This window comes from Myxine glutinosa, chromosome 9 (assembly GCF_964187855.1).
Source record: "Myxine glutinosa chromosome 9, kmMyxGlut1.1, whole genome shotgun sequence".
Taxonomy (NCBI): Eukaryota; Metazoa; Chordata; class Myxini; order Myxiniformes; family Myxinidae; genus Myxine; species Myxine glutinosa.
Window position 1 is genome coordinate 145,738,764 of NC_136269.1, and position 27,032 is coordinate 145,765,795.

A 27,032-nucleotide genomic window follows, 5' to 3' on the forward strand; every position below is an offset into this window, starting at 1 on the left:
CTACCGTCCTCAATCGTGTGTGGCGGAATTGAAATGATTGAATGTCCTCAAAGTTGAAGATTACACGGAGAATCATGCAAAGTCTTTCCTTGGCGTACATTTGAACCTTAATCAGCTGACAAGGCCTTCATCTGCAGCTTGTTGGAGTACTGCTCTCCCCTTTGGCCTGTAATCCCTGCCCTCCTCCCCCACAAGGTTTCTGTAAGGCGCACCTGGTCTCCTAGTAACCCATTGCTGGCGAATCTCCCATAATTCCGGCTCACTGCTCACTTCCACTACTTTGTTCCTCGTTTCTCTCGTCTGTGGACCCAACTTCATCAGCGTGTTGCTCGCATTCTTCCCTCTTTGGCTTCAAGATGGTTGTTCACCACCACTTCAGGTCTTCTCCCATCCATATTCTTTTTTTTTTCTACCCTCAATAATCTTCCCCAATCCCTCCTCTTCATTTCCAGGTTATTGCGCCCCTCCCTCTCCCTCATCCTCTATTTTGTTGCTTTGTTCCGTTTATGTTTCATCCCCAGCTTTTCTCTTCCTCTTCTTGTTGCGATTGAGGTCCAATCCAGCTTGTTCGCCCTTGTCCTCCTCTCCCTTCCTTTGATCTCATTCTGCCACAAGTGTCCCTCCATTGTGTATCTCTGCCATGAAGTTGGTGTGTTTCCACCATTTCCACACAATGGCCGTCCTTTCTGTTATGTCGTGGGCCATTCTGTGTTCTAGCTCTTCCATAATCCTTGTATACCAAAAAAAACAAGAGGAAGATTTTATTGAGATCGTTGATTATGTAGAATAGAGGGACCCAGAGCTCTTAGATTTGATGGCTGCTCTATCCAATCTTCTCCCTTTCTGTTTAACTAGCTCTTGATGACCATTACAAGCCTTACCTTTTGACCAAGATGTAAGCATGGATTATCCTCCTTCACCAAGCCAATCGGAGGAAGCTGGACTGGACCCAAGGTGGGAGGTAGCTCGGCATCTGTTAGCCGAAGGCTCCACACATAAGCCAGACAGCAGAGGGTGTTTGCATAAATGACGAGGAACGGGGAGCTGATGATCGTGTATCGCCGGCGGTCCCGTACCATCCAGATGAGGCAAGACCAAAGCAGCAGCACAAACGTGAGCCAGCTGTGGTAGGTAATGCTCCAAGCCTGCCGGGTTAAGGTTTGCACCGTTGGGAAGGAAATGCAGGTGTGATGAGATTGGATCAAACAGCGCAGATAACAGCACAAACGCCGAACTACCGAGGCCCTGTCATCAATTTGGATTCTTACAAAGGTGTGCAATTGATGCATTTCATTAATATTCAATTAACCATCATTTTAACAGAATAAATAGCTTTACCACGTCAATTATATTTCCAAACACCAAATCCAGTGCATCCATATGCCAAACACCAAAATAATGGTGCATCCATGTGCCAAACACCTAAATCAAGGTGGATCCATGTGCCAAACACCTAAATGAAGGTGGATCCATGCGTCAAACACCTAGATCATTGTGTATCCATGGGTCAAACACCAAAATAAAGGTGGATCCATGGGTCAAACACCTAAATCAAGGTGTATCCATGGGTCAAACACCTAAATAAAGGTGTATCCATGCATCAAAGACCTAGACCATGGTGTGTCCATGGGTTGAACACCGAAATCAAGGTGGATCCATGCATAAAACACCTAGATCAAGGTGGATCCATGTGCCAAACAACTAAATCAAGGTGGATCCATGTGCCAAACACCAAAATCAAGGTGGATCCATGCGTCAAACACCGAGATCATGGTGGATCCATGGGTCAAACACCAAGATCATGGTGTATCCATGGGTCAAACACCTAAATAAAGGTGGATCCATGCATCAAACACCAAAATCAAGGTGGATCCATGGGTCAAACACCAAAATCAAGGTGGATCCATGGGTCAAACACCTAAATAAAGGTGGATCCATGCATCAAACACCTAAATAAAGGTGGATCCATGCATCAAACACCAAAATAAAGGTGGATCCATGGGTCAAACACCTAAATAAAGGTGGATCCATGCATCAAACACCTAAATAAAGGTGGATCCATGCATCAAACACCAAAATCAAGGTGGATCCATGCATCAAACACCTAAATCAAGGTGTATCCATGGGTCAAACACCTAAATAAAGGTGGATCCATGCATCAAACACCTAGATCATGGTGGATCCATGGGTCAAAGACCTATATAATGGTGCATCCATGTGCCAAACACCTAAATCAAGGTGGATCCATGCGTCAAACACCTATATCATTGTGTATCCATGGGTCGAACACCTAAATCAAGGTGTATCCATGGGTCAAACAACAAAATCAAGGTGGATCCATGCATCAAACACCTAGATCATGGTGGATCCATGCGTCAAACACCAAAATCAAGGTGGATCCATGCATCAAACACCTAAATCAAGGTGGATCCATGGGTCAAACACCTAAATAAAGGTGGATCCATGCATCAAACACCTAAATCAAGGTGGATCCATGGGTCAAACACCTAAATCAAGGTGGATCCATGGGTCAAACACCTAAATCAAGGTGGATCCATGGGTCAAACACCTAAATCAAGGTGGATCCATGCATCAAACACCTAAATCAAGGTGGATCCATGGGTCAAACACCTAAATCAAGGTGGATCCATGCATCAAACACCTAAATCAAGGTGGATCCATGGGTCAAACACCTAAATCAAGGTGGATCCATGCATCAAACGCCTAAATCAAGGTGGATCCATGGGTCAAACACCTAAATCAAGGTGGATCCATGCATCAAACACCTAAATCAAGGTGGATCCATGGGTCAAACACCTAAATCAAGGTGTATCCATGGGTTAAACACCTAAATAAAGGTGGATCCATGCATCAAACACCTAGACCATGGTGGATCCATGCATCAAACACCAAAATCAAGGTGGATCCATGCATCAAACACATAAATCAAGGTGTATCCATGGGTCAAACACCAAAATCAAGGTGGATCCATGCATCAAACACATAAATGAAGGTGTATCCTTGGGTCAAACACCTAAATAAAGGTGGATCCATGCATCAAACACCGAAATCAAGGTGTATCCATGGGTCAAACACCTAAATAAAGGTGGATCCATGCATCAAACACCTAAATCAAGGTGGATCCATGGGTCAAACACCTAAATCAAGGTGGATCCATGGGTCAAACACCCAAATCAAGGTGGATCCATGGGTCAAACACCTAAATCAAGGTGGATCCATGCATCAAACACCTAAATCAAGGTGGATCCATGGGTCAAACACCTAAATCAAGGTGGATCCATGCATCAAACACCTAAATCAAGGTGGATCCATGGGTCAAACACCTAAATCAAGGTGGATCCATGCATCAAACACCTAAATCAAGGTGGATCCATGGGTCAAACACCTAAATAAAGGTGGATCCATGCATCAAACACTTAAATCAAGGTGGATCCATGGGTCAAACACCTAAATGAAGGTGTATCCATGGGTCAAACACCTAAATAAAGGTGGATCCATGCATCAAACACCAAAATCAAGGTGGATCCATGGGTCAAACACCAAAATCAAGGTGGATCCATGCATCAAACACCTAAATCAAGGTGGATCCATGCATCAAACACATAAATCAAGGTGTATCCATGGGTCAAACACCAAAATCAAGGTGGATCCATGCATCAAACACCTAAATGAAGGTGTATCCATGGGTCAAACACCTAAATAAAGGTGGATCCATGCATCAAACACCAAAATCAAGGTGGATCCATGGGTCAAACACCAAAATCAAGGTGGATCCATGCATCAAACACCTAAATCAAGGTGTATCCATGGGTCAAACACCTACATAAAGGTGGATCCATGCATCAAACACCAAAATCAAGGTGGATCCATGTGCCAAAGACCTAGACCATGGTGTATCCATGGGTCAAACACCTAAATCATGGTGGATCCATGCATCAAAGACCTAGATCATGGTGGATCCATGCATCAAAGACCTAGATCATTGTGTATCCATGGGTCAAACACCAAAATAAAGGTGGATCCATGCATCAAACACCAAAATCAAGGTGGATCCATGGGTCAAACACCAAAATCAAGGTGGATCCATGCATCAAACACCTAAATCAAGGTGTATCCATGGGTCAAACACCTACATAAAGGTGGATCCATGCATCAAACACCAAAATCAAGGTGGATCCATGTGCCAAAGACCTAGACCATGGTGTATCCATGGGTCAAACACCTAAATCATGGTGGATCCATGCATCAAAGACCTAGATCATGGTGGATCCATGCATCAAAGACCTAGATCATTGTGTATCCATGGGTCAAACACCAAAATCAAGGTGGATCCATGCATCAAACACCTAAATCAAGGTGGATCCATGCATCAAACACATAAATCAAGGTGTATCCATGGGTCAAACACCAAAATCAAGGTGGATCCATGCATCAAACACCTAAATGAAGGTGTATCCATGGGTCAAACACCTAAATAAAGGTGGATCCATGCATCAAACACCAAAATCAAGGTGGATCCATGGGTCAAACACCAAAATCAAGGTGGATCCATGCATCAAACACCTAAATCAAGGTGTATCCATGGGTCAAACACCTACATAAAGGTGGATCCATGCATCAAACACCAAAATCAAGGTGGATCCATGTGCCAAAGACCTAGACCATGGTGTATCCATGGGTCAAACACCTAAATCATGGTGGATCCATGCATCAAAGACCTAGATCATGGTGGATCCATGCATCAAATACCTAGATCATTGTGTATCCATGGGTCAAACACCAAAATCAAGGTGGATCCATGCGTCAAACACCGAGATCATGGTGGATCCATGGGTCAAACACCTAGATCATGGTGTATCCATGGGTCAAACACATAGATCATGGTGGATCCATGCATCAAAGACCTAGATCATGGTGGATCCATGCATCAAAGACCTAGATCATGGTGTATCCATGTACCAAACACCAAAATAATGGTGTATCCATGCATCAAAGACCTAGACCATGGTGTATCCATGGGTTGAACACCGAAATCAAGGTGGATCCATGCATCAAACACCTAGATCATGGTGTATCCATGCATCAAAGACCAGGATCATGTTGTATCCATGGGTCAAACACCTAACATATCATACAAAACATACCACTGTTCCTTCCATGCACAGGCCCACTCTTCCTTACTCTGCCGTATAAAACATAACACCGCTAACTGCTGTCTCAATAACTCACCATCATGGCAATGAGAGCAGAAACGTAACTCTGCTGCATGAGAAAGTAACCAATGGTGCTCAATGAACTCTGCTCTTTTTGAGGTGTTTTCTCTTCAACCTCTGAACACTTTTCTAAAGGGCCTGGCAAACAGAAAAAGTGACAAATTGTGAATAAATAAATTAACTACAAGATCCAAACTTTGCTTGTCGTAGTGTCGAGACGCACTGTCATCCTGTGACGTTGAATCAGGTGACTCCACTGCCAGGTCAATGTAGTCGGGCGATGCGAGAGAGGCAGGAGAGACCAGATCCAAACTCCCGCTGCCCCTCACTACCCTTGCCCCATCATCACCCTCAAAGGTCGCACCGGCGTTGTAACAGCCGTGAAGGGGAACATGGTTTGCTGGAAGGTTCCGATACACGTCCAGCGCAGGGCTGTTGTAATATGCATCTTGCATTGGGCTGTGCCGGAGGCTTTGTGGAACATATCCGGGCAAGGAGCCATCCACGTGGTTCCTCTGGTTCTCAACCAGCGAGTTGAGGAGTGGCTGTGTAAGGGAGAGATTATTAAAATAACAACAGGTCTTATAAATCAAAGGAGGGCAAAGAGATCCACCGGCGTTTGTCATAACTGGGAGTGAAGGTTACGTAGGAGTCAACAATGAGCAACAACTAAAGGAAGTGCAGGGGATACATACGTTTGAAATTCCCAAATCTTCTTGTACAAGGTGCAGTGGCTGCTTGAGGAAACAAAGTTTGTGGAAAAGGCAAAGAATCAGGACATCGACCATCATATCCAATCTGTCATCAATGCATGTTATACGCCATCTTAAATTCACCATTCTGTGCCTAAAACAAATGTGTCCACCGACAGACTCACAAACATTCACTTTAAGGTTCCAGACATGCGGAGTGACCTCTTCAGCATGTACCGATGTACCATGTGACTCAGCATGAGCACGACTGTTGAATAACGTCACAAGAGGGACGGCTGTCACGTGTTTTAATGTACTCAGAGATCCAAAACAGACAGCATTATCCACAATTATGTTTATAACTAACACACAACTTATGAATGCTGCTCATGCGGTGGGAATAAGTTGTGTGTTAAAGAAACACCGTCTACCAAATATGGTTAGGGTCTAGGGGTTTGGGTTTAGGTTTAGGTTTTGGGTTAGGGTTAGGGTTAGGGTTAGGGTTAGGGTTAGGGTTAGGCTGTCACCTGGCTCTCATCCATTGAAGATCGTAAAACTCCCTTTTGACTGGAGAACCATGTTGTGTAGTGTGGATTAATGATGTTGGTTGGTCCATCGTTGACTGCTTGACACATGGACATCATCTCAAATGTGTGGTCTTGCTCCTCCTAATGGTAGGGGATGAGGAGTGCAGGGTTGGGTGGGGGTGGGTTGCACAAAGATATGGAGAAATAGACATGAGGACAGGATGGCAAGATCATAAGGTGTAAAGCTAGTGTATGAGGCAAACAGTCTTTACAAGACACCATACCACAGACTCTCCACGTCCCCCGTATATCCAAAACATAAGAACCGGTAAATGTACACAAGTCACATAGAGAGGGAAAATTGTACATCACCAACTAGTCTTGGACAGCTGTGTTTAAGACTCGTTTGATTTATCAGTGAGGGACAAATTGGAGGCCATTAGATGCACCATCAGAATGAGTTAGTAACCTGGACCTGAAAATCCAAGGATGTTAGGGCTGAGCTATGCCAGATGCCTTAGTGAGCTGCAATTAGGACAAATCAGGCTGAGTGGGCCCCACGTCATGTAACGAAGATCCTCTGAACGGACACAAGTGAGCCGCAGGGGGGAGGAACAGTCCGACATCGTTCAGCAACACAGAGACACACCTTGGGCTCGGCAGCTGGTTCATAGAGCCACAGACGCAGGAGGGTGGCGATGGTGAAGTACAGCATAAGAAGCACGATGGGATTCATAAATACTGGCCAAGACAATCCAGAATGTACCGCCAGCTCCCAGGGTCGGGCGCAGTCTGTCCGAACTACGCCTGTTATTCCAAAGAGCCTGAAAATGTACACAAGAAGCACAAACAACGTATTGTCTAACGATTGTACACTCACGTCATCCAGCTTGGGGGACACCGTGTGGTATTTTAAAGACATAATCCGTTTTTATCTGTAAATACAATATGGACGATTATTAGTCTGTCGATGAACCAACAGGGTCAAGTTTCACTAAACCCCAACGGTTTTCTTCAAACATGTTAGAAACTTTGAACGGGATTGTTGGGAAAATGAAGATGGCAAAATGGAACAATTCGAATCCGCTGCGCAATCGGCCTTACGATGATGTCATAATGTAGATCTTCAGACACCACACTTTGCTCATCCATCTCGAGGCTCATGAACTTATCTAAATCAACTGTGATCAATAAAATAACAAATGGTCCACCAAAGATCTTTTCCGATGAATCTGAGAAGGGACAGAAAAGAGTCGCTCCGGAAGCCTGGACCATCATAATGTGGTGATTTTAAAAAAAAAAGAGGATTTGCATATTTTTTTAAATGGAAGATATTTTGAAATGGAAGATATTTTGAAATGGAAGACCTTTTAAAATGGAAGACCTTTTTAAATGGAAGACCTTTTTAAATGGAAGACCTTTTTAAATGGAAGATATTTTGAAATGGAAGATATTTTGAAATGGAAGATCTTTTAAAATGGAAGACCTTTTAAAATGGAAGACCTTTTTAAATGGAAGACCTTTTTAAATGGAAGATCTTTTTAAATGGAAGATCTTTTTAAATGGAAGATCTTTTTAAATGGAAGATCTTTTTAAATGGAAGATCTTTTTAAATGGAAGACCTTTTTAAATGGAAGATCTTTTTAAATGGAAGATCTTTTTAAATGGAAGATCTTTTTAAATGGAAGATCTTTTTAAATGGAAGATCTTTTTAAATGGAAGACCTTTTTAAATGGAAGATCTTTTTAAATGGAAGATCTTTTTAAATGGAAGATCTTTTTAAATGGAAGATCTTTTTAAATGGAACACCTTTTTAAATGGAAGATCTTTTTAAATGGAAGACCTTTTTAAATGGAAGATATTTTTAAATGGAAGACCTTTTTAAATGGAAGACCTTTTTAAATGGAAGATATTTTTGAATGGAAGATATTTTTGAATGGAAGAATTTACCGAAGCCTGGACGATTTTTAAAAGGTTTTGATAATCAAGGTTTCATGCTGAAGTACACCATAACATCTACACTTATTGATAATTAATAGAGGCAAACTTCGTTTATCAGCAATAACTGAGTGGGCATGGTGGTGATATTTTGGTGAGGAGACAGGAATGGTGTCACAAAGGTGTTGGAGATGATGGGTTCAATTCCAGCTTAAGTCAATAGCATTAGGGATTTGGACTCAACGGTTCAGGAAGTTGATTTTGATACACTCACCAATGGATCGTTAGTAAAAACCCAGCTGGCCCATTAACAACCTTCAGGGTGAGGGACGTTCTGCCTGCCCCACCTGGCCTAGTCTACTCATAGGTGAGTATCGTTACTCAATGTAGTTGTCTCTTATTCCCTTCCCTTTGTCTTCAAGAGGTCTTTCGAACGAATCAAGGGTTCCTGGACTACCTACAATCATAAAGCTGTGATACCTGCAGCAACGGCCATTTTCACTTCCTTTGAATTGCAATGGGGAAAATAGATGTTACACGATTCAGAAATATGAAGACATTCATTTACAAGTTTGAAAATATGTCCTGATTTCCTATCGCTCCTTGTAAAGCATGGCGGATATTTTGGGACGTGACCATTTCACAGCCACAGTTCGTGTTTCACAAGATCCGCATTCTTGGCCTGAACTTGTCATCCAAGTGTTGGAGTTTATAAAAGATGGAGAGTCTTGGAGGAAAAATGCAAGACATGAAACTTCATTATTTATAGTAAGACACATGAGCTTAACCAGATGCCATGTTAATTGACTTACGAGGCTGAAAGTGCTGCTCTGGTCCACAATGCACTGCAAACTTACAGACCAACAGATCTCGAAACGCATCTTAACAGTGACTAGAGCACGACCTTCACTCTTACAGGGCATGGGCACAAAACCTTGGATAATTACAATCAAAATGCGAGCCAAAGCCCAAAGGTGGTGCCGGGATACAAATCTGGGAACTTACGGAAGCGGATTTAAGCAGAGTTAAACAAGGTGTCAGCAAGACGGTGCACGGAAATGTATCCACGTGTGGGTATGTGAATGGACACGTTAACCGCTGAAACGGTACAGCGTGCGGTTAACCACACGGTCAGGTGAGTAATTACCAATGCACTGTGTAATGATAGGTCGAAACAAAATGGACCCTACCTGTCCGAATCTGTATCCCCTTTCATAGCTTTGTGAATCTCTTTCTTTTTCAATTCCTTTTAATAAGGCTTCCCTCATTTGCTATAATATCATCTTCAAGAAATTCATATATATATATCCACACACAACCTGTCAAAAGTTTTAGAACACCTCAATTTTTCTAGTTATATTGAAATTTACGGTTTAATATCTCAATGTACTCTGAAATTAAGCAGAGAACAAATAAACAATTTGAGATAAAAAAATAAATCATAGAATCATTTTGTTTAACGAAATTTAATTTAAATTTTTGACTCGGCAAAGTAGCCACCTTTTGCAGGTATAACCGACGAACACACTCGTGGCATTCTTTCTGCAATGGAAATCAAATATTGTTCGGGAAGTTCTTCCCAACACTGTTGCAGAAGTTCCCACAAATGTGTTGCACTTTTTTTCTTTTTTTTTTGTATACATAATCGAGGCTCGTGAAAGAGATAACATTTATCACACAAACAAATCAAACAGACAAACAAACAAAGTATATAAAAAGGGCAGCGGTAGACAAGTTCGGGAGAGCAGCGGAATCCCATAAACACAACATTTGAGAGCAGGGACATCGGGAGATGTGTGGGAGGGAGAGGCCTTGGGGGGAGGCGGCGTGGGAAGGGGAGGGGGTGGGAGAAGTATAAGCACAACGACACCAGGGACTTCCAGGAAAGAAGTTGGTATTTCAAAAAAGTGGATTTGGGGTGAAATTAGCGGGGGTAGAAAAGATCAAGGTTTTGGATGGGGGAAGATAAGAGATGGTGGTGAACAGCCGTTTTAAAGACCTGGAGGGAGGAGTGGGATTGAAGGGATTGGGGGAGCTTGTTCCAGAGGCGGGAGAAAAGAGGAATGAAGGAGTGAAGGTGAGCAGAGAGTCTTGATTTTGGCAGTTTAACCATAAGAAGGTTGCAGGCAGATCTTGTGCGGCCTGCAGGAATATTTGGGGGACAGAGCCCAGAGAGAGCTGGGGGGGGGGGCAAGGCCAGAGAGGAGTCGGTAGAAGACAGAAAGACCACCAACCTGCCTGCGGTGAGAGTAAGTGAAAGGCCCTCGGAGGTAGCTTCATCGCGGGAGATTCCATTGATTGTGAACGCTTTGGTTTCAACAGCGTGAAGACGAGCTCGGTGTGAGGCAGGAGCACCAGCCCAGAGGGGAGAGCAGTATTCCATTGAGCTGCGGATGAAAGCCTTGTACGTGGTGAGGAGCTCAGGTGTGCCAAGGAAGGACTTCGCACGACGGAGGATGCCCAGTCAGCGACTGGCTTTGGAGGCCAGATTTGAAATGTGGTTTTCCCAGGAAAGATCATGGCAGATAGTGAGACCCAAAAGCTTGAGTGACAGAACTTCTTGGAGAGGATTATTCAGAAAGTGGATGGGAGGGTTGTCCAGTCGGTCTTTTCGGAGAGGCATAGTAAGAGTGTGAGATTTGTCAGGATTGAAAGACATGTCCCACTTGTTTGACTAGTCTGTGATTTTGTCCAGGTCTGCAGAGAGTGAGGAGGCTGCAGACTGCCGATCTGAGGGATGAGGAATGGAGCGACAGAGAGTAGAGTCGTCAGCAAAGAGATAGAGGGGATTTTCAAGAGAGTCAGAGAGATCATTGATGAAGACCAGAAAAAGCACAGGGCCCAGAACACTGCCTTGGGGAACTCCAGCCTGAACAGGAAGAGGAGATGAGAGAAACCCATTCAGGGCCACACGTTGACTATGACCAGAGAGGAAGTCCGCCAGCCATGCGTGGAGATTTCCATGGATACCAAAGGAAGAGAGTTTGGTGAGCAGAGTGGGGTGCCAGACCGTATCGAAGGCACGTGATATGTCAAGGGAGACAGACAGACAGACATACTTGTAGGTTGTTTTTCTTTCACCCTTCTGTCCAGTTCATCCCAAACCAGCTCGATGGGGTTTAAGTCTGGAGACTGTGCTGGCCATGCCATGATTTGAAGGAATTAACCCTCAAAGAAGATGGCTGTTCCCAGTAGTGATTTTATTACTGTTAAACATGTTCAACTTGGCTTAAAATCAAAGTTTTCTTTCCTTACAGGAGGGATGCTCAAAGAAAAGCAAGTTTAATTTAATAACTTTAATTCCGCAAAATTTCAAGATTTGGGTACAAATAATAATTATACGGCTTTTGTGTTCACATTTTTCTCTGCCCTTATTATCTTATTATTTATTTACTTTTCTTCAGTGGCAGTTTTGCAGCGTTTGCCGGTGGATCGCCCATCTCCTTGTACTTACAGCGCTGGTATGTATGTATGTATGTATGTATGTATGTATGTATGTATGTATGTATGTATGTATGTATGTATGTATGCATGTATGTATGTATGTATGTATGTATGTATGTATGTATGTACGTGTGTACATATTCATAAGATATCATCAATTGATTGCAGCATTAATACATGCATCTGCTGTTGCATTTCTTCTTTTTTTCTGATAAAATGTATTCAAGATGTGTAGATCCAATGAAGGACATTTGCTGAGCCTGTTGTCCTGTGAGCCGCCTATCACGTAAGCTGTTGACTCTCAGAAACTTGTCTTCTGATTCTGTTGTGGCTTTGGGTCTGCCAGACCTCTTCCTGTCAGTTTCCTCCGGTTGTCCAAATAATGCTTCAGAGGGTGTAATAACAGTCTGTTCCAATACTGCTTTTATACAGACAGGGGGTTTGTAATCAAGTAATCAGCAGAGGTGGGGACACCTGTAGGAGTTGTTTGCATCAACTTCCAAGGCTTAATTTACTTACATTGCTGCAGAAGAGCTGTAAGTTGTTTACCCATTACTTGTTCCTTGAAGAAGGCCTTTTTTTTTTACAATATAACTGTGCAATTTACATTTTCCCACTTTTGCTAACCTAAACTTTTTTTTTGTTTTTACCTCGAGCAGTTTACTGCTTACCTTTGTAGCATTTCAGGTTATTCACTGGACATTAAACTGCGTAAATTTCAATAAAAACTGGAAAAATTGAGGTGTTGTAAAACTTGTGACCGGTAGTGTGTGTGTGTGTGTGTGTGTGTGTGTGTGTGTGTGTGTGTGTGTGTGTGTGTGTGTGTGTGTGTGTGTGTGTGTGTGTGTGTACATATATATATATATATATATATATATATATATATATATATATATATATATATACAGACTTGGCATTTAATATGGAATATTTTTTTTGTGGGGGTGAACTTACTTTTCAAGATGACTTAGAACCAAAAGTTCATTGGAATTATGTTGAAATTATTCTACATTTTGTTAATGTGACCTTTAAAAGAAACAAAAACCACATTTGACATTTCGAAACAAATAAATTGATCCTTGAAAGTGATGTAAACTGATATCGAACTCAATTCATGGACAGTACTGTGTTAAACTTCTGTACGTTTTTAGTAAGGGCATTTTATGAGATATTTCACAAATCTGTTAACTAAATTGTTACCAAAAAATTTCTTCACCAATATGTTTGTAAAGGTGTGTAATAACATGTGTTAAAATGTTGAAGTTCAACTCCCGTGGGAAACCCAGAAAAAAAGCTGTTGAATTCGGGTACCGAAAAATTATTTTCGAGAATTTTTTTTTTTTAATCGGCCCTTAAGTAACTTATGAGGGGTCAAATAAGGGTTTTTCATGATTCTGAGTTGATTGTTAACATTTATATTTTCACTTTTACATTTACACACAAAGTAGCTTTTATTTCACATACATATGTGAAGCATCTTGGTAACAATGCAGGACAGATGCCCATTGTGGTCTGCAAGTCGCTCGGTTCTGATAAAGACCTTGATCACATCTACCATGTGGTGGTACTCCACCCAGAGTGCAGGTGTTCTTCCTCCTTTTGCGAGTCGTTTGAAGGTTTCTTCAAACCTTTGCTCAAACACTGGCACTACTGGGTCTGAGTGTCTGGCTCCCATCTTCCCATCAGCCACCTTCTCCATGAGGTCTTCATGTCACCATGCTCCTCCTCAGTGAAGGCAAGTTTCATGATGTGTTGATAGATGGCTGCGTCGATGAGGAGGTGAACACGGATTGCCTTGTCAAAACATCCTCCATCCATGATGTGGTTGGCTGTCGTACTTCCAGGATAGATCAACTGGATCACATCTAGTAGTCCAGAATCTTCCATGATGTTACCCATTGATCCAAGATAAGACTTCAGCAGGTGAAAACCACCCAACCTTGGAATGACGGGTAGATTTGCCTGCTTTATTATATTCACAGCCTTCAGCCAAATCGGAAGATCAAAGGTCACTATAGCGCCCCCAGCGCGCCGTATGCACTCTTTCAGAGTGGTGAAGATGGTGTTGAGGTCATTAGGGTCTCCTTCAATAACTGGGAAGAACTCGATCTGTGTGCTCTGCTTTGCATCATTAGCATGGATTCTCTTCATCCAGCCATTCCAGTTGGAGTGTGGGAACTCAGGATCGTTGGCTTTGATCACCCACCCCGCTGCCCAGAGTGTGTCACCTGGAGTGAGGAGTGGCTGATCATGAGCCAGGGAGGAGGAAAGCTCAGCGAGGGGGAGAAACATGATCGCGTTCGTTCCTATCTGTTTCCTGTTCGTAAATGGAATAATCTTTACTTCAGTTCCTCTCAGGATGTTAGCTTTGTCGAGTGCCTTCAACTTCACCCGGGGGAAAGCTGTTGTTGTCTGTGGATCTGGCAAAGGTGGTGCCGGAGAGGTGACTTCGATCCAACCCATTGAGTGAAAGGGAGTGTTTCCGTGAATAGAGACAATGTTTAAATCTATATTGTCTCCAACAAACTGAGTGACTGCATTGTTTGTTTCCCCAACCTCCATAAAGACCACCTGATCATTACTTGACAATTCACTTTCACTGGCTGGCACTTTGGCTGTCATCACTGATTGATCCTCAAGCGCAGCATCAACCGCAACCTCATCATTGATCTGTTCATCGGTTTCCTCCACAATGGTGTCAAGAGTGCCAGAAGTATCTGGAACATCATCTCCACTCCTACTATTAAGGAAGCAGTATTTGTAGTTTTGTGTCTCTGTGTAAGACTCAGTGTATCCCAGCCGGTGGAACTCGTTGAGCATCCATTTTGACCCAAATCTATGATCAAGTTGTATGGCAAGCCCCATTTGGTGTGGCAATACTCCAGACCGAGGTCGACAGGCCTTAATAAAATTCTGCCCCCAAACGGCAACTCTTTCGTCTGTCTTGACAATCGGTCTCAAGAACATCTGAAGGCTTGCAGGAACAAGTGTCAGCTGACTATCGATGTCAGTCATACTGTGTGTGGTGGGGTATGACTTTGGACCTAAATCAATCAAGGCAATATCATTGGATATGAACTTGAGTGCCGTCTTTATGATCTGAGTCTTCTCATCTCCATGGTCAAGATTAGCATGATGCTCTCGCAGAATATTGTCGGTGCCATCTTTGAGACAGAGTACATCTGCCCTTCTTTCCTGTGTTGTGAAATACAAGGTGTCTTCGTATTTCTCTAGAAGTTTTGTCTTTAGCCAATGCTTTGAAAAAGAAAGGCTCTTCTCTGGTGACTGATCAAACTCCTGCAGCTTTTCATGGACTTGGTCCATGTTCATTACCCCATGCTCTAATTCTGAGTCTAACCATTCGCAGAATTCAATAAAAACTGCCTCTCGCTCCTCATCAATACTCCTCTGTCCTCTCTTCCTTTTTCCTTCCTCATCAGTCTTGGACAAACTGTCACCTCTCGCAAACATAAGTTTGCATCGCAAATGGTACAGTGTTTCTTCTGCTACCAAGTCGTTGATCCCTTCCAGGCGTCCAGTGACTTCAGTGCCCCAGTCATCCCCGCGACTCCGTGCTGTCTTCAGCAAGCTTGCCTTCAGTGTATCTGCAGTCAAATTATCTGGCACTCTGTATTTCTTTCTAGCTTGTGCTGGATTATTTTTGTAGAGCTGGGCTGGTTGGTTGCAAAGAATGCATACATCCTTATACAGGAGGTCAACTGACTGTGATCTTCTAGAACTGCAGCCAGTTGATGAACTGAACTCACAAGTAGTGCGTCTTCTCTTCAACTTTGATGACTCTTTCTCTGCCTTTGATGCTTGAGCTGACTTCTTGGTGGTTGCAACAAAGTTGTTGTACAGATCATTTTTACACTTCTGGTGGTACCTCAGTTTTCCTTCCTTTTGAGCCTCCTTCATACGTTCCACAACAGTAACATTTTCGACAGTTTCTGCTTGTTTCAATAAAGTTGAGTATCCCTTTGGAGTTGCCTGTATGAGCCTTTCAGCTGGTGTATCCGAGCGTGCACAGATGAAGCAATTGAGCACAGGTGGAGTAACGTCTTCATCCATATTGCTAGACTCCATGTCCTGCAAAGTAGAAAATGAGATATATTTAGAAATTATTTTTCCACAAAGGAGTGTCTGTGGTGAAATATAAATGTTAACAATCAACTCAGAATCATGAAAAACCCTTATTTGACCCCTCATAAGTTACTTAAGGGCCGAATAAAAAAAAAAAAAATTCTCGAAAATAATTTTTCGGTACCCGAATTCAACAGCTTTTTTTCTGGGTTTCCCACGGGAGTTGACCTTCAACATTTTAACACATGTTATTACACACCTTTCCAAACATATTGGTGAAGAAATTTTTTGGTAACAATTTAGTTAACAGATTTTCATGTTTCCCTTACTATTTCCAGAAGTATCTCTTTATTTTGCACATTAGCCAAAAATTTTTTAACAAAAACAAAAGTTAAATTACGACTGGGATTACCAACAGTAAAATTACAGTTCAGTACTTCGTGTAACCCCCACGAGCATTCAGGAGAGCACGTACACGTTGAGGCATGCTGTTCACGAGATTTGCCAAGGTTTGGACAGGAATCGCTTGCCATGCAGTGACAATAGCCTGCTGCAATTCACGCACAGAGGTCGGCTGCTGATCCAAGTGGTCGATTTGACGCGTTAATTCTGCCCACAAGTTCTCTGTCGGATTCATATCCGAGGACATGGCAGGCCACTCCATATGCTCTACACCACGGTCAGCAAGAAAGTGTTGGATCATGCGAGCACGATGAGGCCATGAATTGTCATCTTGGAAGACAAAGTTTCCTCGAAAGGCTGCACGAGCAAATAGAAGCAATGTTTCTCCCAGAATGGCCCTGTACTTGAACTGGTTCAGGTTTCCATTCAGAACAACCAGGTCAGTTTTGTCCCCTGCATGAAAAGCAGCCCAAACGGTCACCCCACCACCTCCATCTTGGACTCTTGGCACTATACAATCTTTGTTGTAGGCTTCATGCACTTGGCTGCGCACTCGGACACGGCCATCTTGACGATAGACCAGAAATCTAGACTCGTCACTGAAGATCACATGATTCCAGTGTCCTGGCTGCCATTGATGGTGCTCTCTGGCCCACTGGAATCGGCGCTGGCAGTGGTGTCTGGTCAGGCGTGGCTTTCTCAGTGGACGCCTGGCACGATAGCCTGCTTGAATCAGTCGTTGGTTGACTCGCCTTCTGGATACAGGCACATTTGTCAGTTTCTGCCACTCAGCCCGAAGCCGATTTGCTGACTTGGTACGGCCATTGCGGACTAACCGGTGCAGCTGGCGATCATCCCTCCTTGTGGTTCTGCGGGGACGTCCTGGCCTCGGTATTGGAGTAGGGACACCCCTCTGAGCATTTCGTTTCAGGATCTTTGACACCTGACCCTGAGTGATGCCATACTGCCGAGCAATAGCACGCTCTTTCATGCTGTAATTTCGTAAAGCCACCACTCCATGACAAACAGCATTGTCGAGTTGACGGACCATCTCCGGAGGAAGCGGCAATAACTTTTGGAGACGTGCAGCAGTTGTTTTCCACCAATACAGAACGCAACAACCCTTGTATAACCGACTGTGAAGCCAATCGTCAAATGCACCTGTCCGTACATTTTGCCACACCACCTGTGATATAATCCTGTTGTTGACTTCTTGCTGCGAAAGACAATCAGTGACATGGTTCTTTTAACAAATAAATCACCAAAGTGTAAAAGAAACTCACCAGATTGATAAACTGAGTTAAGAAAGTAAACCCAAGTCAAGAAAAAATATATATTCCATATTAAATGCCAAGTCTGTATATATTTTGTAAACATTTGTAAAAATGAAATATAACAGACTTTGACATGCTCACAATATGGAATTCTTTTGCACAAACACAAAACACACATCCGTCTCATAACCTCACAAATGGTAGATCGATGGATTCACCCGTTTCTTACACCCCCCCCCCCACCCCCCGCCCCCCAACGCCCCGGTCGAGCACCATGCACACCCACTCGGTGGATGCAAAAAACGTAAACTTCAGACCATATTTATGATTTTCATTAGATTAACCTAACTTTCTTTCATGTATTCTCAAAATACAAAGGTGTAAAAGATGGAACCGCTTTCGATCTTCATCATTAGAGCTTGAAACCAAAAAGGCATTGAAATTACTGCTTTAATTTCTAAAATGTAATCTGTTGCTTCAATAGTTTTTAAAAGCTTCCACGTTGTGTGTCCATGTTGCATGCCGACGTTGTATGTCCATGTTGCATGCTTACATAGTGTGTCCATGTTGAGTGCCTACATTGTGTGTCCATGTTTGCGTGCCTACATTGTGTGTCCATGTTGCGTCCCTAGGTTGTGTATCCATGTTCCGTGCCTACGTTGTGTGTCCATGTTGCGTGCCTCGGTTGTGTGTCCATGTTGCATGCCTACGTTGTGTGTCTACATTGTGTGTCCATGTTGTGTGCCTCGGTTGTGTGTCCATGTTGCATGCCTACATAGTGTGTCCATGTTGCGTGCCTACGTTGTGTGTCCATGTTGCGTGCCTCCATTGTGTGTCCATGTTGCGTGCCTACGTTGTGTGTCCATGTTGCGTGCCTCGGTTGTGTGTCAATGTTGCATGCCTCGGTTGTGTGTCCATGTTGCATGCCTCCGTTGTGTGTCTACATTGTGTGTCCATGTTGCGTGCCTCGGTTGTGTGTCCATGTTGCATGCCTCCATAGTGTGTCCATGTTGCGTGCCTACGTTGTATGTCCATGTTTCATGCCTACATAGTGTGTCCATGTTGTGTGCCTCCATTGTGTGTCCATGTTGCGTGCCTCGGTTGTGTGTCAATGTTGCGTGCCTCGGTTGTGTGTCCATGTTGCGTGCCTATGTTGTGTGCCTACATTGTGTGTCCATGTCGTGTGCCTATGTTGTGTGCCTACATTGTGTGTCCATGTTGCATGCCTACATTGTGTGTCCATGTTGTGTGCCTACATTGTGTATCCATGTTGTGTGCCTACTTTGTGTGTCCATGTTGCGTGCCCACATTGTGTGACCATGTTGCATGCCTATGTTGTGTGTCCATGTTGCGTGCCTACATTGTGTATCCATGTTGTGTGCCTACGTTGTGTGTCCATGTTGCGTGCCCACATTGTGTGACCATGTTGCATGCCTATGTTGAGTGTCCATGTTGCGTGCCTACATTGTGTATCCATTTTGCGTGCTTACATTGTGTGTTCATGTTACAAACCTGCCATGTGTGTCCATGTTATGTCATCAGAATGGGTGTACATGTTGAGCACTTGCAGTGTCTGCATATCTTGTGTGCCCACGTTGCATGCCCACGCCATATAAAACAAACTTAAAAGTGAATAAACAGTGAAAATATCTGGCGGAAGAAAAATAAAACAAGAAGACGTCATGCAGAGCATGGCAGGTAGGTGGTCTTTCTGTCTTCTGCCGACTCCTCTCCGGCCTTGCTCCCCCTGTTCTGTCTGTGCTCTGTCCCCCAAATATTCCTGCAGGTCGCACAAGATCTGCCAGAAACCCTCTTCTGGTTAAACTGCCAAAATCAAGACTCTCTGCTCACCTTCACTCCTTCATTCCTCTTTTCTCCCGCCTCTGGAACAAACGCCTTCACTCTCTTCAATCCCACTCCTCCCTCCAGGTCTTTAAAACATCTGTCCACCACCATCTCTTATCTTCCCCCATACAAAATCTAGATATTTTCTACCACCGTTAAAACACCCCAAATCCACCTCTTTAAATCCCCAACGTCTTTCCTGAAATTCCGAGTCGTGTTCATTTGCTTTATACCGTGTACCCCTCCCTCCTGCCCCAACCCTCCCCCTGCCACAGATCTACCGACGTCCCTGTTCTCTACTGTTGTTGTGCTTGTGTGCTTCCCTCTCTCTCCCCCTCTTGTCTCCCGCTCCCTTCATTGTATGTTTTATTTGTCCGTGCATGTTTTCATGTTCAATGTGCTAGCTCTTACACGAGCCTCGATTCTGTGTACAAAAAAAGAAAAAACAAGCAATTGGTCTTGACAACATGGCAACGGAGCAGATGAAGTATTTTGGACAGCGAGCGAAGAAATGGCTCCTCCAATTGTTTAACAACTGTCTGGAAACAAACAAGTGTAGCGGTTACCGGACACAATTCTCTTGTACCGGCCGATGACGTAATCAGCGGGCGGTCACTCGGGTCGCATACCACGCCCCGTTGAGAGGTGTGGCTTACTGTTTGAATTTGAACGATATATTGCCGCTCGGCGTAGCCTTTTTCAGTGCATTCGTGCCGAGCTCGGAATAAACAGCTCAGTGAAAATCAGCTCGTTGTCGCGTCCATATTGTTGGAGTTCGACGTGAGAGCACAGCTCCACATTGGTGACCCCTTTTACGAACACGGCAATGGAGTCGACCGTTGCTTTGAAGCTCCCTGGCTTCTGGGAATCGCACGCGGCCGTCTGGTTTGCCCAAGCGGAGTCCCAGTTCGCTCTGCGGTACATCACGGTGGACGAGACTCGCTTCCACCACGTGGTCTCCGTGCTAAACGCCGCCACCGCCTCCCGGGTCTTGAGCCTTCTACGGAGCCCGCCGGCCGACGACAAGTACGGCACACTCCAACGACGACTCCTCGGTACGTTTGACCTCACTGAGGCCAAACGCGCGCGACAGCTGCTCGATCTGCCTGAGCTCGGGGAGGCTCGACCATCCAGGCGCATGGACCACATGCTCTCCCTGCTCAGCGAGCACCGCCCAGATTTCCTCTTTCGCGAGCTGTTTCTCCGACAGCTACCCGGGCAGGTACGCTTAGCTTTGGCTAACTCGGCAATTGAGGACCCTCGCGCCCTGGCTAAGGAAGCCGACAAATTTTTCTCGGCCGGGCGGTACTTCGGAGCGGCCGCCTGGAAACCTGGCCCGGCCGAGGCAACGCCCCCGACACGACCGGTGCTGCCACCGGCCGATTCAGCGCCCCTTGCGGCCGCGGCCGCCATGACACCCCGTTGGCCGCACATGCCACGACCGGCGCTACAGCCACCACCAGGGCGGACCGTGTGTTACTACCATGCCAGGTTCGGGCAGAAGGCCAGAACGTGTCGCCCACCGTGCACTTTTGGCGGGTTGGGAAACGACCAGGCCGGCACTCGCTCCCTGCCATGAGCGTCGGCCATTCCGGCAACCTTTTGTTCATCACGGATACCGCGTCCGGGCGGCGTTTCCTGTGCGATACGGGAGCGCAGGTGAGCGTTATACCCACCTCGGGGCAGGACAAGCAGGGCGCGCTTTGCGGCCCCGCCTTGGTCGCCGCAAACGGATCCTCTATCCGCACCTTCGGTTCACGCCGCGTCGCACTCTGCTTCGGGGGCCAGCGTTTCGAGTGGGATTTCGTCACGGCGAACGTGCCCATGGCTTTGTTGAGTGTGGATTTTATTTGCGCCCACGGACTTTTGGTTGACGTAAAACGTTGTCGGCTCGTCAATGCGGAGACCTTCAGCTCTCTCGCTTGTTCGTTGAGCGGCTCCGCACCGACCAGGCTAGCCTGCGCGCTCCCGGCCGCGGACGACTTCACCCGCCTCCTCGCTGAGTTCCCCGCCCTCACGCTGTCGACGTTTCGGCCGTCGCCTTCAAACACGGCATCGAACACCACATTCCGACCACTGGTCCACCGGTCTATGCCAGGGCTCGTCGCCTCGACCCTGCCAAACTCGCTGTGGCCAAGGCGGATTTCGACGACCTGGAGCGGTTGGGCATTGTGCGGCGCTCGAACAGCGCGTGGGCCTCGCCCCTGCACATCGTACCCAAACTGGGTGGCGGATGGCGACCGTGCGGCGATTATCGCCGCCTCAACGACGCCACCACCCCCGACCGGTACCCGATATCGCATATCCACGACTTTTCCGCCCGTTTGGCAGGGCGGGTGATCTTCTCCAAGGTCGACCTTATTCGGGGCTACCACCAGGTACCTGTCCGGCCGGCCGACGTTCCGAAGACGGCTGTAATTACACCTTTTGGCCTCTTCGAGTTCCTCCAAATGCCGTTCGGCCTGAAGAACGCGGCCGAGGCCTTCCAGCGGCTGATGGACAGTGTGCTGCGCGATCTCACCTTTCTGTTCGTCTACCTGGATGACATTCTCATCGCCAGCACTTCCCGGGCGGAGCACCTCCTTCACCTGCGCATGCTTTTAGCGCGCCTCAGCCAGCAAGGCCTTATCATCAACCCGGCGAAATGCCAGTTTGGCGTGGCTGCCGTCGACTTCCTGGGACACCGCATCACGAAGCGCGGGGGCCGTTCCGCTGCCGACCAAGGTGGAGGCCGTTAAAGATTTCCCGCGCCCCCGCTCCGTCAAGGCCCTGCAAGAGTTTTTGGGTATGGTAAACTTCTACCACCGGTTCGTGCCTCGCGCCGCCCAACTCATGCGCCCCCTGTACGAGGCCCTCAGGGGTAAGCCGGCCAAGCACGACATCGCCTGGACCGAGGAGATGGACGGAGCATTCACGGGCGCTAAGCTGGCCCTCGCCAATGCCACCATGCTGGCGCACCCGGCGCTCGACGCACCCATCGCCCTTACCACGGACGCTTCCGACTACGTGGTGGGCGCCATACACGAGCAGTGGGTTAACGGAGCTTGGCAACCGCTGGCCTTCTTCAGCCGGCAGCTCCGCCCTAACGAGCGCAAATACAGCACGTTCGACCGCGAGCTCCCTGGCCTTTACCTGGCGGTTCGCCACTTCCTCCACCTTTTAGAGGACCGCCCATTCACGGCGTTTCTGGACCACAAACCCCTGGTCTTCGCCATGGCCAAGGTCTCAGAGCCATGGTCGGCTCGTCAGCAGCACCACCTCTCCGCCGTGTCCGAATTCACGACGGACATCCGGCATGTCGCGGGCAAGCACAATGCTGTGGCCGATTGCCTCTCCCGGTCCATCGCGGACGCCATCCACCTCGGCGTGGATTATGCCCGCATGGCGGCCGACCAGGTCTCCGACCCCACGGTGCAAGCCCTCCGGACAGCAGACACGGGCCTGTGGTTGTCCGACGTCCCCTTCAACGACACAGGCACAGTCCACCTGTGCGATGTTTCCCTGGGCCAACCTCGTCCCATTGTGCCCGCTGGATGGCAACGGCTCGTTTTTGACGCCATCCACGGCCTTTCCCACCCGGGCTGGAAAGCGTCGCAGAAGCTCGTGGCAGCAAAATTCGTCTGGCACCGGCTCCGGAAGGACGTCCGCGACTGGGCCAATGCCTGTGTGGCCTGCCAGTGTGTGAAGGTCCACCGGCACAACAAGGCCCCGTTGGCACCATTCGACATGCCCGCGCGGCATTTCGACCACGTCAATGTGGACCTGGTGGGACCCCTTCCCCCCTCACGGAGCTTCACCCATCTCCTCACGATGGTGGACAGGACCACCAGGTGGCCGGAGGCCGTCCCGCTGACGTCAGCGACGTCCGCCGACGTGGCGCAGGCCTTCATCGGCACCTGGGTCGCCCGTTTCGGCGCCCCCTCGGACATCTCCTCTGACAGAAGCCCACAGTTCACCTCTGAGCTTTGGGGCGCGGTCGCTCAGGCCTTGAGGGTCAAACTTCACCGCACCACGGCCTACCACCCCCAGGCCAACGGCTTGTGCGAGAGGTTTCACCGCTCAATGAAGGCCGCTCTCAGGGCCAGCCTCCAGGACGACGGTTGGCTGACAGGCTCCCGTGGGTGCTATTGGGCCTCCGGACGGCCCCTAAAGAAGACCTCCAGGCTTCTACCGCTGCGCTGGTCTATGGCCAACCACTGCGCGTGCCGGGGGAGTTCATCCCCGACGCCACCGGCCCCTGGTCCACGGCTCGCCAACGCTCGGTCCTCCAGGAGGCCACCAGGTGATTTGCCCCGGTGCCCACGTCTCATCATGGCTGTCCTCAACCCCATGTCCCCCCAGCGCTTCGCACAGCGGAGTACGTTTTTGTGTGCCACGACGCGCACCGGGGACCACTCCGGCCGCCTTTCGAGGGGCCTTTTCGGGTCTTGAGGAGGGGCGGGCGACAAGTCGTTCGTCATCGACATTGGCGGCAAACCGGACCATATCTCCGTGGACCGCCTCAAGTCGGCCCATTTGGACCTCGACCAACCTCCATGGTTGGCCCTTCCTCCACGGCGGGGCCATCCCCCGTCGACCAAACCCCACGCCCGACCATCCACCGCCAAGCCGCCTCCCACCCCCACACGAATCGCCAGGGGTCGTTTCGGCCGGGTCATTAAGGACCCCCACAGACTGACTCTCCCTGTACAAGTGAATTCTGGGGGGGCACATGTAGCGGTTACCAGACACAATTCTCTTGTACCGGCCGGTGACGTAATCAGCGGGCGGTCATTCGGGTTGCATACTATGCCCCGTTGAGAGGCGTGGCTTACTGTTTGAATTTGAACGATATATTGCCGCTCGGCGTAGCCTTTTTCAGTGCATTCGTGCCGATCTCGGAATAAACAGCTCAGTGAAAATCAGCTCGTTGTCGCGTCCATATTGTTGGAGTTCGACGTGAGAGCACAGCTCCACACAAGCTACCTAAGGTTTGGCAGAAGGCCGGAAATGATCCATCGGATCCTAAGAGTTTTCAGCCAATTTCCCTACTTTGCCACACCTAGAAGCTGTTTGAACACCTGATACTCAATAGGATAACACCAACTGTAAATGAGATCATTCGAGACCAGCAGGTTTCCACCCGGGCAAATCAACAAGCCAACTGCTCAACCTCACACAACATATCGAAGATGGTTTTGAGCAAGGGATGGTAACAGGCGTTGTTTACTTTATAATATGCAAGGGATGTTGATGTAATACTTTATAGAGACATTTTAAACAGGCATTGGTTGAATAAAGATGTGTACTACTGGCTACCACTAGGTGGCTTTTGTGGCCAACGTTAGCACATTCTGTGCGGACAAACAGACAAACAAAAAACGGACCAAATTACAATAACTTCTTCTCTGAAGAGGGTAAAAAAGTATCTTATGTGTCCACCAACTCCACAAAACAGAACAACACAGATGAATTCCTATTCGCCATGTCGTTCATCATTGGTCTGCTGACCACGCCCTTAAAATCAAACATTGGTCTTCATCAACATGCACAAAAATCCTCCGGCTGAAATCTTTGGTTGAGAACGTGTGTTGGGTTTTAAACTTCTGTTCTGCTGTTGGTGTTTCCCCATTTCCATTTTGTTAATTTCCATTCTGCTCCAGGTCTCCCACCAGCCTCAACCATGTTTACCAAAAAAAGAGTACCACAAACAACCTCGTGGCGCTGTGGACTAGAAATCAGACCTCAGGCCACAATTTGTCCAAGAACAAGCATCTTCTGCTCCAATCGGCTCTTCTGATCATGTGCTTGTTAAAGTGGACATCTCTCTGACCATTCTCAGAGAGCCTCCTCAGCGTCGACGAGTCTGGCATTTCACTCAGGCCAACTGGCACGGTCTTCAAACAGCCATCAATCATCTGGACTGGTCTCCCATCTCTACCGCCTCTGACATCAACTCATCCTGGGAATTCTTCCAAAGTAAATTGCTCTCTCTCATGCACAGATTTATCCCATCTCGTCTTCAGTTGTCATACCCTTCCTCCCGTCCATGGTACACGGAATCTTATGGTGAGGCTATTGCGCAGAAACAACTTGCTTTCGTCTCCTGGAAAGCAAATCCAACGGAAGGAAATCTCATTTCCTTTCACAAAGCCCGAAACAAGTGTGTGTCCACCCTCAGGAGAGCCAGGAAACAATATCTCTCCGTTCTCAGGACCGAACTCTCTTATCTGTCTCCCTCTTCCAAATCCTGGTGGCGTCTGGTCAAATCTGTTTCTGGTGTTTGTTCCCCCTCCATCCCCTCCCTCACCTCAAATGGCCACACGGCTGACTCCACACGTGAAAAAGCTGAATGCCTCAACTCTGTGTTTGCCTCTAAATCTTGTGTCCCAAACCCATCCCTCTCTGTACCCACCGTACCCAGTCGTACCCAGCTGCTCCTGGACTCTGTGTCCTTTCCTCCTGACAAGGTGGAAAAGTTTCTGTCAACCCTCGACTCGGATTCTGCAACTGGACCTGACGGCATCAGCCCACGGGTCCTAAAATCCTATTCTTCCGCTCTTTCACTCCCTCTCTCTGTTCTCTTCACCCTCTCTTTTGCTCAAGGTCATCTTCCATCTGCTTGGAAATCTGCCAACATCACCGCTTTGCACAAAAAAGGTGCAAAAACAGATCCTAGCAACTACAGACCAATCAGCCTTCTCCCAATTATCAGCAAAGTCATGGAATCCATCATTGCTTCATATATGAAATCTTTCCTCTTCTCCAATGGCTTGATCTCTGATCATCAATTTGGTTTCAGACCTGGACACTCCACTCTGGACATGCTGCTTCTGCTTTCACAACAATGGATGGAGGTCCTCAATGCCAAACAGGAAATTAGAGCAGTCTTCCTTGATATATCACGTGCCTTCGATACGGTCTGGCACCCCGCTCTGCTCACCAAACTCTCCTCTTTTGGTATCCATGGAAATCTCCACGCATGGCTAGCGGACTTCCTCTCTAGTCATAGTCAACGTGTGGCCCTGAATGGGATTCTCTCATCTCCTCTTCCTGTTCAGGCTGGAGTTCCCCAAGGCAGTGTTCTGGGCCCTGTGCTTTTTCTGGTTTTCATCAATGATCTCTCTGACTCTCTTAAAAATCCTCTCGATCTCTTTGCTGATGACTCTACTCTCTGTCGCTCCATTCTTCATCCCTCAGATCGGCAGTCTGCAGCCTCCTCACTCTCTGCAGACCTGGACAAAATCACAGACTGGGCAAACAAGTGGAACATGTCTTTCAATCCTGACAAATCTCACACTCTTACGATGTCTCTCCGAAAAGACCGACTGGACAACCCTCCCATCCACTTTCTGAATAATCCTCTCCAAGAAGTTCTGTCACTCAAGCTTTTGGGTCTCACTATCTGCCATGATCTTTCCTGGGAAAACCACATTTCAAATCTGGCCTCCAAAGTCAGTCGCCGACTGGGCATCCTCCGTCGTGCGAAGTCCTTCCTTGGCACACCTGAGCTCCTCACCACATACAAGGCTTTCTTCCGCAGCTCAATGGAATACTGCTCTCTCCTCTGGGCTGGTGCTCCTGCCTCACACCTAGCTCGTCTTCATGCTGTTT

At 47.0% G+C, this 27,032-nt stretch overlaps 1 protein-coding gene across 1 annotated transcript in view; it reads right to left on the reverse strand.

The window, feature by feature from the left end:
* PIEZO2 (piezo type mechanosensitive ion channel component 2) overlaps positions 1 to 27,032 on the reverse strand; it is a 474,200-nt gene that overhangs the window by 280,121 nt on the left and 167,047 nt on the right. The window contains 4 exon segments of the mRNA XM_078785142.1: positions 882 to 1,145; positions 5,251 to 5,372; positions 5,458 to 5,779; positions 7,103 to 7,277. Coding sequence (XP_078641268.1) covers positions 882 to 1,145; positions 5,251 to 5,372; positions 5,458 to 5,779; positions 7,103 to 7,277 — 883 coding nt within the window.